This window comes from Narcine bancroftii, chromosome 2 (assembly GCF_036971445.1).
Source record: "Narcine bancroftii isolate sNarBan1 chromosome 2, sNarBan1.hap1, whole genome shotgun sequence".
Classification (NCBI taxonomy): Eukaryota; Metazoa; Chordata; class Chondrichthyes; order Torpediniformes; family Narcinidae; genus Narcine; species Narcine bancroftii.
The window spans coordinates 313,009,023-313,021,617 of record NC_091470.1 but is presented as its reverse complement, the minus strand read 5'-3'; the positions used below and the strand labels follow the sequence as shown (position 1 = coordinate 313,021,617).

The 12,595-nt window shown below is 39.6% G+C and overlaps 1 protein-coding gene across 12 annotated transcripts in view; it reads left to right on the top strand.

Moving 5' to 3' along the window:
* The window catches only part of trappc9 (trafficking protein particle complex subunit 9), a 650,990-nt gene that overhangs the window by 341,445 nt on the left and 296,950 nt on the right, over positions 1–12,595 (top strand). For 9 of the 12 annotated variants that reach the window (XR_011352375.1, XM_069921673.1, XM_069921672.1 and 6 more), the window contains 2 exons: positions 4,769–4,819; positions 6,779–6,935. Coding sequence is in view for 11 of the 12 variants with exons in the window: in XM_069921673.1 (XP_069777774.1) it covers positions 4,769–4,819; positions 6,779–6,935 (208 nt within the window). In the remaining variant the exon portion in view is untranslated. The remainder of the gene's footprint in view (positions 1–4,768; positions 4,820–6,778; positions 6,936–12,595) is intronic. The other 3 variants (XM_069921674.1, XM_069921679.1, XM_069921677.1) reach the window with 1 other exon arrangement.

Sequence of the window (12,595 nt, the reverse complement as noted above, 5' to 3'; positions counted from 1 at the left end):
ATTCCCCCAAAGAAAGGCTTTCAAAGTAACCCATATAACTAGAGTTCTCCGAGGGGAGATTAGTATCAAAAAAGAAAACTATCTGTTCTTTCATAAATTTAACAAAATCCTTATCTGAATTAAAGTGCCAGTCCCTTTTATCTTGAGGAAAGTTAAGAAGAATCTATGACTGTGATCAGACATAATAATACTTTGGTATTTATAAGAATGAATCAATGGAATTAAATGATTATCAATAAAAATGTAATCAATACCTGAGTAAGTATGATGAAATTGGGAAAAGAAAGAATACTCTCTGTTAGTAGGATAAAAATAATAAGCGCCAGATATCTAAAATGCCATAATCCGATAAAATGTACTAATGAGTCAGATTTATTTAATGTAGCCAGGTTAGAAGATGAACAATCTAGGATAGGGTCCAACCAGCAGTTGAAATCCCTGCCTTGTCATCTTATCCTGTCAACAAATGACCTAGCCAAAAAAGTTCGATAACAATGTCACTTTTCCAAAGCATTTGATGTCATTTCCCACCAAAGATCACTTAAGAAGCTCGACTGCTACGGTATTCACTCCAACACTAAAAGATAGATTTTCAGTTTCACCCACACCAGTGGGTGTGCATGAATGGATAAAGCTTTGAATGCCATCCAGTGTTAAGTGGTGCACCCCAGAGCACAGTGTTAGCCCCACATTTTTTTTTACTCTGTATTAATGACATTCACAGAAAAGTCACAAGCCCACTAGACTATTTGCAGACAACTGTTTTATATACCGTCCAATTAAGTCAGCTAATGACAAGGATGCTCTCAAAAAAGATCTTGATAGCATGGTAGAATGGTCACAAAAATGGGGCATGCAATTCAATCTTTCCTTATGCAAACCATGCATGTCACCAGGAAGAGGAAACCAGGCAAAACATCATGCAAAATCCCAGGTGTCATCCTTGATGAAACCAAACAGACCAAATACCTTGGCATCAAAATCCAGAACGACTTGTGTTGGAATGCTTAGACATATCATACAATGGTGAAGGCAGCAGGAAAACTAAATTTTCTCAGACGCAAGTTCCCTCATTGTTCAACTTTTGTCAAGAAGTTGTACCTCTCCTTCATTAGACCGCATGTGGAATATGCAGTAGCTGCATGGGACCCATACAAAGAAAAACACTACTACCATCGAATAAGTCCAGAGACAGGCAGCCTGATTTGTCACAAATACATATGGAAGAGAAGTGAATGTTACAAAACTCTTGGATTCAATAAAGTGGAGCTTTCTCCAGACAGACATGAAGCACACCACCTGACCAGTTTTCACAAAATGCTAAGCTGCCAGCTCGATATAGACTACCAATTCTACACCGAGCCCAAACCTGCTTGGAGCAGATGAGGGTACGGAACCCAATTTGTAGTGCTATCTTCCAAGACAGATGTGTACAGCAATTCATTCTTCCCCTGCACAATTAAAGCATGGAATAATCTTCACCCTACCATACTCACACAACCAGACCCAATTAAATTTAAGATAGCTCTTCAAATATCTCCTCCTTAAGCACTCCTCCTCTACCTCCAGTTTAGATTCCATATAGAATATTTTTGAGGATCAAGAACCAAGAGCCTATAATAAGCGAAGGTAATCTGGCAAGGAAGTAAAAAAAAAATCAAAAACCCCAGATCATCATAATTGGGAACATAAACATTTATGAAAACCACAATTCTATCATGTAATTTCCCTGAAACCATTCAAAAACCACCATTAGAATCCGAAACAACATTATGTATACTAAAAGGAATATTCTGATTAATAAAGAATGATAACCCTCTAGATTTAGCTTGAAAAGAAGAATGATATTGCTGCCCTTTCCACCACAACATCAGGTGCGAAACATCACTGCAATGAATGTGTCTCCTGTAAAATTATAATTGCAGCTTTAAATTGTTTTAAATGTGAGACCACTTTCCTTTGTTTTTCTGGATGATTTAGGCCTTTGATATTCCAACTCAGAAACTTAATAGGATTAGCCATGGTCACTCAATTATAAAAAGTAAAAACTAACAGTAAAGTTAATTTCAGAGATTGCATTGCACATGTAGTGCTGAGTTCATGCAGTATGAACAACGATCTCCAGTCTGCAAGCCGCCTTATTAAACCAGAGGGTACAATTCCATAAGGTGGAATTTAAAAGAAAAAAATAATGCACCATGTCAACACAGAAGATTCATAAACCCATGCTTTTTCTCCTGTCCCACTCCCCTAAAGCTGTCGAATAGACCAACAGAACGCTAATTAATTCTAGAAACCCACTATCTTCCAATAGAAATTAGATCAGTGGTTCTCAACCTTTTTCATTCCACACACATTCCACCTTAAGTATTCCTTATGCCATCTGTGCTCGGTGATTAGTAAGGGATTGCTTAAGGTGATATGTGGGTTGAAAGAAAAAGATTGAAAACCACTGTTTTAATCATACCTAATTGACTCATTTTGTGCACAGTAATCCACAAGAAATAGGCCAGTAACCATTTTTATCAAGCAAAATATTTCAGTAACAATTGGGTCTAGAGTAGTGGTTCTCGTCCTTCCCTTTCTACTCACATACCATCTTAAGCGATCTCTTACTAATCACAGAGCACTGATGGCATAAGGATTACTTAGTGTGATATGTGAGTGGAAAGAAAAAGGTTAAAAATCAATGGATTAGATGTTTCTGCTGTAAACCAAAAGAAGCCGTGTTTAGTCTAAATCAGCGTACGTCAAAAAATATTAAAGACTTCTCAAAGATTTTTAAAAATGTGTTTCAAGATGTAAAAAATATCTAACCCATTTTGATAGAACAATCTTAACCATAAATTCAATCAGAATGTGTTGAATTCTTTTCCTTCAACTACTCCAAATTAAATCAGCTCATAATATCAATGTTTTTCCTGTGAAAGCTTTAAAAACCAATAAATGAAGCTTTAATTTATTAAAATTTAATCATCGGTTCAAAATAGACATTCAACAGAAAGAAAAGAGAGAATGTCATTCAGAAATTGGAGCAGGAAGTTTACGAATGTACTCACGAGCATCCTCCACTGAACTAACCCATTTCTTGATACCACTAGGAAGAGAGATGTGAAGACATGCTGGGAACAGCAGTGAAGGCTTACATCCACATTTGAATAACTGTGACATAACTTCCCGGTATATGGCTCGCTGCCCCATGACTTCAGGACAGTTTCACGATTCAAAATTGTTTGCTACAGTATTGCAGAGTACCTTTACAATGGGCTTCATTGATCAGCAGTTCCTTTGTTTGATAGCAATGTAGGGATATAACCAATGAATGTGGTTTTTGCCCCGATTTAGGCTTAGGCAATAATGAACGATGCACTCTGTCAAAATCCGGTGGTATCAGAAACACCTTGTCCCCAAACACCATTACCAACAAATCAGATAAAAATTTAGTATGCAGACCCATTTCAGCATCTTCAGCTAAACCTACAATACGCAAGTTCTGTTGCCTACCTCAACTTTCCAAATCGATCATTCTCGCCATTAGTCTCTCATTGTTGTCTTCCAGGTGACAGACCCAGTCGTTCAGATCCTTTAAAGTAGATTCTGTGAGGTCAAACACGCACCTTGTTCTTCTTTTCCAGTGCCAAAAGCCTATCATCTAGACATTTAAATCCTGCATCGATAATTATTTAGTTTGTTCAAGTGCTTCGGAAGTGCCAGAGTAATCAGATGTGTCTGTGGATTAGCCAGAGTTTCTTATTTCTTTCCACTTTTACCAATCTTTTCAGCTCTTGTATTGACTTCAAACAGAGAATATGAAATTTTGAAAGTTTTTAAAAAGTAAACAGTGGAAAAAGTATACTGAAGCTGTGATAGAGACGTCTGCACTCCATATCATACTCTAACCAGAAGTCTGCTCCAGTTCTGAAAATGTGCAAATGACTTGCTTGTTCACTTTACATTCCTGAATGATGGGAAGGGAAGATGTTAACGGATGTGTGGTATCTTCTTCCTTAACTTAGGAGTGGTAGGTGGAATGGTAGGGAATTGCAAAGGGAGATGTGCTTTTAAAATGTTGAAAAGCAAGTGAAGGACGATAAATGTATATCTGGTCATGGTATATCAGAGTTGGCAGAAATTACAATGGATGATCCATTGAATGAAGAGGCTGGTGGATGGAATATAAGGATCAGAGAGAGTTTATTTTTTTTCGGTCCAAGAGGAAAAGGATTGAGAACAGAGGTTCAAAAAAATGGGTAAGATACGATCAAGCATTCAAGGTTCAACAAAATGGAAGATATTTCTGAGGCTTCTGTGTGGAATGTCACATAATTTGAACAAATGCAGTGGAGATAGTGAAACTGGTAGAATGGAATGGAATCCTTACAGGAGGGATGGTAGAAGGAAATATAGTCAATGTAGCCTTTGGTGATTTTAGGTGAAGGCGAAAATAGAAGGATCCTTGATGGAAAGGGAGACGTCATAGTCCATGTGAAGATAAGAGCCAGAAGAAAACTGGCAGCAAAAATAATGAAATTTTTGAGTTTTGAATGTGTGCAATAAGGCCATCAGCAATGTACTAAAACAGCTTTGTTGGGGTGGGGGGGGTGGGAAGGGGAAAGGAGGGGGTGTTTGTTTTGTCAGTCTCAAACAAAGACTATTCCACTAATTCCATAAAAAGGCAAGTATAGCTTTGGCTCAGCATTCCATCTCTTTCTTGAAATTGTATTGAGCTAGAGATTTAAAAAAAAAATTTTATGATTTCTTTTTACAGACTCAAAGTCATTTCAACAATCCATACAATCTTTTTCAACATCCATGGAAGGTAGAGTCTGTGTTTTGTTTCCACCACCCCCTCTGCCCCCAAACATATAACCATACCATACCGATTATACAAATAGAAGTAATTACAAGTGGGGTTCAGAGCCCCCACCGAGACCTAAAAAAGGAATAACCTAATTAACTAAATAACTCAAGTAAGAAATTAAAAAAAAACTATATGAAAATCAAAGCTAAAGTAAAACAGACTAAAAAAAGGCTAAAAAGAAAACATGCACGTCGCCTGTGCCATGTTCCATTTCCTTAATTCCACTCCTTATCCTACTGGGACAAATTTTTATAATATCCATATTTCGAAGGGAGGGTGAACTAGTCAGTCTACGTGCCCATGTATTTCAGAGAAGGTTCCCCCTTAGATTGTAAGTGATTTTCTCCAGGGGAAATGCAATTCTGCATTTCTTCATTCCATCGTGTAGTATTTAATTAGGAGTCAGACTTCCACATAACAATTATACACTTCCTGGCTACTGCCAAGGCGAACTTCACAAACTGATTTTGATATTTGGACAGTCTAAAACTCACATTTACAATATCTCCCAAAAGGTACAACTCCAGATCTTGTGGAAAATCCACTTTTGTAATTTTTTCAAAATATCCCCCAGTTCTTCCCAGAAGGGTCTCATGTTTGTTCATAGCCAGGTGGAGTGGACAAAGGTTACAATCTCCACACCACAATTAAATCACATTTCTGAAATTTCAGACTTTGATTTATGTAATTTTTGTGGTGTGAGGTACAGCTGATGAAAAATGTTATATTGCACCAACCTGATTCTCGTGTTAATGACTCCAGTCACACTGTCCAAACACAGGTCGCCACCACTCTTGATTGATTGTTGTGTCCAAATCCAACTCCCATCTCTCGCTTGATCTGTGTAAGCCTGGCTTCAGGCCTTCACTTTGGAATATATAATACATCTTAGAGATAAATTTACACAGATTCCTTTGTCAAATTAGAATCTCCACATTACTAGACCTTGGCAGGGTCATGGATGGTCCTAATTTTTCATTTAAAAAAAGATCTTATTTTCAGATAGCAGAAGAATATTCTACTAGACAGACCATATTTGTTTCTTAACTGCTCGAATGACATGAGCTGCCTTTGTTTGTAAAAGTCCTCGATACACCTGATTCCCTTTTTGCACCAGATGTCAGGATTTTATTACCCAGAGTCAAGGGTATCAACTTATTCTGGGTCAAAGACATTTTAGGAGATATCCCCATCTTTCATCCAATACATTGATTTATTTTTTGCCATACCTGAAAAATGGGGTTATCTTTTTTCTTTGAAATTAATTTGGTGTTCAATTTGTATATAAATTCTCCTTCCATCTTTGAACCAATTGCATCTAGTCCAATTTGGGCCCAGGAGAGGGAAGCTCCCCACCCCCTCCTCAAAGAGTAGGGTGATAAAGTTTGCCTGGGCTGCCCAATAACATTTAAAAAAATCCTGTCATTTTAATCTGCCCCCCAAAATTTTCCATGGAGATTCTAGCCACCTTACCATTCCACAGGAACTTTGTGACACATTCTCCAAGCATCTTAAAAAAAACCCCATGGCAATTAAATGGGTAGCGATTGAAAAAGATACTGGAGTTCTGGCATCACTTTCATTCTTACACAGTTTACTTTCCTACCAGTGTAAAGGGCAGAGTCCTCCACCTATCAAGGTCCTCCTCAATCATCTGGAGCAAAGGGAGATAATTGACTTGAAGAATGTTAGTGGAGTTAAAGGAGAGGTCATTTCACGTGAAGACAAATTGAATCAAATAGATGAGCATATTGACGAGAAGATGTTGTTGGGCCTCTATTCAAGGACAGAATGTATGGTACACAGATTCTATTATGTGGGATTTCCAGGACCTGCAGTTTTTATTTTGATATTGAAGTTTTCTGAATGTTCATACTATTGCATTATTGTTGGAGTTGTTTGATTTTTCTCTTGCAGAATGGCCATACAAGTCAACAAGTTCAAATTTGACAATCTTCCAGACTCCAACAATGTAAGTGAAATGTGTTCAGAAAACCAAAGGCAGTTTGAAGAAGAAAGAAGCCATGCTCGGGCTGTAGAGATCAACAGCAAATTGAACATCAATTGGAAGATCATATCCTTTCTAAGTGCTCAAATGTGTATATTAATGTACTAAGGATAAACATGAGGGTGTTGATGTCAGAATCTGGAGTAAAAGATAAACTGGAAGTTTATGGTAGCATCTAAATTGAGCGAACAGAGTAAATATTTTACATTAATGGGCTTTCATCGGAGCTTCAACAGTTCAAAACATTCAAACCCCAAGATGTGTTTCCACTTTATAATTATACTCCAATCCTTCTCTGTTTAAAGTCCAGCTGTTCAAGATCTCTCATCCATATTACCTTGAGGTTATTGCAAGAAGATAACCTTGAGTCATCATCCATAAATATGTTTTTTTGTACTCATTAAATGACAGTATTACGTGGTTTTTCTAGTTCTAAATAGTGGGTTGGCAAATAATTGATGAGAGATTGGCAAGAGATTGTGGAAAAGTGCTGGGCATTTCATTGTCTGATGTATGGAAATGAGACCATGTTTGCGCATAGGAATGCCAAGGAACTGAATATAAATGAATAAGGAGTGGGGAGCTCATGTAGAACATTACCAAATCTGCCACAACTTAGTTACTTATGTCATTATGGAGGCTCATGCTTTCTAAAAATATCAACTCTTGATTATGAGAGTTTATTGTCATGTACATAAATACAATGTACAGTTGCACTAAAATTCTTTCTTGCTGAAGCCACACAGCTACAAAAGCTACACCAACAACAATAGCATAAATGAATTGCTATATTGTACATATAAAAGAAAAATATAATTAATATAAAACGATAGATACATATTCATACTTAGAGAAAGAAAAGTGATGTTTCATTAGTGCAGATGCATCTTTTGATGATCCCAGAGTAGTTTATGGTTAAAGTAGGGTGGTGAGATTCAAAAGCCTGATAGCTGTTGGGGAAAAAATGTTCTTGAATCTAGAAATGCTGTACTTTAAGCTTCTGTTCCTCTTCCAGAAAGAGCAGAAAAGAGATTGCGACTAGGGTGATGGGGATCATTTATGATTTTGTCTTCAGTGAATGGGAGGTCAGTGCCTGTCATAGTTTCAAAATCGGATGCGATACAACTAGTCAGCATATTTTTTGCAGGGCGCCTGTTCATTTGAGTATTCGACTACATGCTCAATCTCCTCAGAGTTCTTAGAAAGTACAGGTATTGATATGTCTTCAAGGTTGCCTTCAGGTATTAGCCCCAGATGTCCTCGGATATGTGGATGCCCAGGATATTGAAGGTCCTAACCCTCTCCAACTCTGCCTTGCCCATGAAGATGAGTACATGGTCCCTCAGCCTCCCCTTCTTAAGTTTCTTTGTCTTGCTGATGCTGAGAACAAGATTGCTGTTTTGGCATCTCTCAGCCAAATCCTCCCTCCCATACTCTGGCTCATCATTGTTTGTTATTTGGCTAACATTATTGGTGTCGTCAGCGAATTTGTATTCTGAATAGTCAGTACTTATTACCAGATCTCTCTTAACCAATATCCATAGTTCTTTTGTCTTGAACCTCTGTGGACCAGCAGCTGTTCACTAACGAGCTGATTAACAGGCAGGGAATAAAAGGTCTGTGTATGTCTGCAATAGACCAGTCTTGAGTTGACTACCTTTGTGTGTGTTTGCCTTTATTTAGTAGCATCTACCGCAGTAGCCGCTACAAATTGGTGACCCCGAAGTTAAGATTCAACAAATTTGAATCATTATGGAAAAGGAGGACATTTCAACAGCAGTAACAACTGCTGCCGCCATGACAGTTAATGCAGTTGGGCTTCATTTGCCTCCTTTTTGGACACAACAGCCTCGAGTTTGGTTTCTTCAAGCTGAAACCCAGTTTTGTCTTTGGGGTTATAACGGCAGAAGACACAAAATTTTGGCATGTCTTGAGTACATTGAACCGGCCACTGCATTGCGAGTAAGTGATTTATTGCTCATCCTCTAAGAGAACATCAGTACACCAGGTTCCGCCAGTTTCTTGACACATTGGAACTTACTAGACATGAACGTGGCATGCGTCTTTTGAACATGGAAGGCCTAGGTGACAAGAATCCATCAGACCTGATGAATGAGATGCTGCCATTGTCAGGTGGTCATTCCCATTGTCTGCTTTTCTAAACATTATTTCTGTCAAAACTTCCAGCTCGCATTGCCATATCCATTGGTAACATGGATTTCCGCTGTCCCCATGATGTGGCTCGAGAAGCTGACTGGCTCTATCGTACTCCTACACAAGAGTCTGCCCGAATACATCCAGTTTTTGCAGCAGAAGCATCTCCCGCATCCTACCAGCCTCCTGTATCTCAGTCCAATCCAAGAAAGAGGAACGTGCTGAGGTACATCGAGAGTGGTGTTTTTACCATCGCCGCTGGGGGAAAAAATGCCCATAAGTGCATCCAGCCATGTACCTACTACAAAAAGAAGTCGGGAAACGAAAGAGCCGGGTGCCAGTAGTGGCCTCGTCAGATGGTGTACATACAGGCCTATTGTATCTCCAGGACGATACGGGTAAGCGCAAATTCCTTGTAGACACAGGTGCTGAACTTAATTTGCTTCTGCTGACCTATTTTGAAAGGATGCATAAAAAACGCCACTTGACCCTGCGAGCGGCGAATGGAACTGCCATTCCAAGTTTCAGCATGAGACGAGTCGCAATCGGAATAGGTGGAACGATGTTCCATTGGAATTATGTCCTCACTTCTGTCGCTCAACCCATTTTGGGTGCGGATTTTTTACGTTCCCACGACTTATTGGTAGACATAAAATGCAGAAAATTAGTTCATGCCACCACCTTTCAATCTTATCCAAAGTCGTGCATCAAGGGGAGAGTTTCACAACTCAGAGTACATACGTTACACAAGGATACATTGTGGTCATATGCAATTACACCACTAGGTCACCAGGGGTCATCCCGGTGACCTTGTATATAAAGCAGTCCAGAGCTACAGTCTAGCCTTCCAGGTTCATCTTGCAGAGAGACAAGACCTCTTAGTGTACATATTAGTTTAGTAAAGCTGTCTTATACTCGCACTGCTTGTGTGGTTATTGTCCGTACACGCATATACTGCTCTACTCAATGAATTTCATGATGTGTCTCATTACGAAGACACATCAGGCCCACTGATCCATGCCACTGCTCGTAATCTGGCGCCTGATAAATTGCGGCAAGCAATGGCAGAATTTAAAGCAATGGAAGAATTGGGTATCAACCAACGCTCAAACAGCCCTTGGGCCTCATCTTTGCATATGATACCCAAGAAGACAAGCGGATGGAGACCCTGGGGCAACTACCGTAGGCTTAATGATGTCACTACGCCTGACAGATACCCAATTCCACACATACAGGATTTCACCGCCTATCTGCATCATTGCCGCATATTTTCAAAGATTGATTTGGTTAAGGGATATTAATTATTACGCTGTTTGGTCTTTTTGAATTCCTCAGAATGCCATTTGGCTTAAAGAGTGCCATGCAAACTTTTCAGTGGCTTATGGACGCTCTAGGCAGAGATTTAGACTTTGCGTATATTTACTTGGACAACATCCTTGTAGCAAGTCAAAATAAGCAAGATCACCGCCTGCATTTGTGCCGTCTTTTCCAACGGCTCCAAGACTTTGGTCTGACAATGAACCTTGACAAGTGTCAATTTGGCAAGTAAACAATAGAATTCTTAGGGCATAAAATTACAGCAGATGACATATCTCTGTTATCAGACAAGGTAGACGACATCCGTACATTCTCTAGACCTGTCATCGTCAAAGGGCTACAGAAGTTTTTGGGAATGATAAATTTTTATCATAGATTTATTCCCAGGATTGCTGACATCCTGTGACATAATCTCTGCTCCAAACAAAAACATTACCCTGACTGCAAAGGCAGAGGCCCCATTTATGTCCGCCAAAGAGGCATTAGCCAAAGCAGCAATGCTTGGACATCCAAATCCTGAAGCTGCTTTGACGCTTAGCACAGATGCCTCGGGAACAGCTGTGGGTGCAGTTCTGGAACAATACGTCAATGGCCATTATCAGCCCCTTGCCTTTAGTCGTCATCTAAGACCAGTGGAAATGAAGTACAGCGCCTTTGATCGAGAACTATTAGCACTTTATCTGGCTATAAGGCACTTTCGTTATATCTTTGAAGGTCGACATTTCACCATATTTACAGACCATAAACCGTTCATTTTTGCCTTTAGCAAAGTCACAGATCCTTGGTTGGCAAGACAACAATGACATTTGTCCTACATTTCAAAGTTTACTACTGACATACGTCATATTTCGAGAAAGGACAATCTGGTCGCAGATGTGCTCTCTCGATCAAGTGTGTGCCATATTCAAGGTGGAGTCAACATTGCTGAACTGGCTGCCGCAAAATCTGCAGATCCAGATATACAGGCAATACAGTACAGCTATTACTGGACTTGACATTCAACAGGTGGCCCCACAACAAGGTAGTCCAGAGCTCCTTTGTGATGTATCGTTGGGCTATCCTCGACCATTGGTCCCATTATCTTGGAGACGACATCTTTTTGATGACATTCACAATCTATCACACTCATCCATCAGGACTTCAGTCAAAATAATGTCAAACAAGTACATGTGGCATGGGCTGAAAAAAGATATCGTGCAATGGGCAGGAACGTGTTTTTCCTGCCAATCTGTGAAAATTCAACATCACACCAAGGCACCCCTGCAGCCTTTCCCAACAATACGCAGAAGATTTGAGCATGTGCACATGGATCTGGTTGGACCATTACCAGTATCACAGGACATGAGGTATATTCTCACGGTAGTAGACCGCTTCACACGCTTCCATTACCAGTCAGTGATACTGAGGCATGTGCTAGAGCGTTCATCTTAAATTGGATTGCTAGATTTGGAGTGCCTACACACATAACTTTGGACCATGGACCACAGTTCACTTTGGCGTTATGGGCTTCCTTGGCTCGTTTTTGTGGTACACAGTTGCACCACTCTACTGCGTACCATCCGCAGTCCAACGACCTGGTGGAACATTTCCATCGACAACTTAAATCTTCACTGAAGGCCCAACTCACCGACCCCAACTGGGTCGATGAACTACCTGGGATTCTACTAGGAGTATGAACAGCTCCAAAAGAAGATCTTTCTGCATCGTCTGCAGAATTAATGTACGGTTCCAGGAGATACTCACTTCACAAGCAATTCAGACATGGACGTCCTTCAACAACTCCGCAAGGGTATGGCTAACAGCAAACCATCCTCTACCAACTGGCATGGCAAACCTAGGCAACAAGTGCCCCAATCCCTATTAAACACTGAATTTGTATTTGTACGAAGACAGGTTCCAGGGGCACCATTACTAAAACCTTATGAAGGACCATTTCATGTGATTAGGAGATCATAAATATATTCACAGTTATGGTGCAAGAATGTGGCGTTACAATAGTGCTACTTTATAATGCTTATAATTCTTCTTACAAAGAATAATGAAAGTACGGAATGGAATTCCAAAAAAAGTAATGAAGGTTAAGGTACCTGCATTGCTAAATCTCCATTCCCGATTATACTTTTTACTACCTTCTCTACACAGGCTTTTGTTCTCTTCATTTTTTTCCTTCAAGTATCTCATCTTGTTTCATCTTTCTGCTTTTAAAAGTCATCATTCTACATTGTTGTCTTTTCTTATTCTCCCTCATCCTCTAT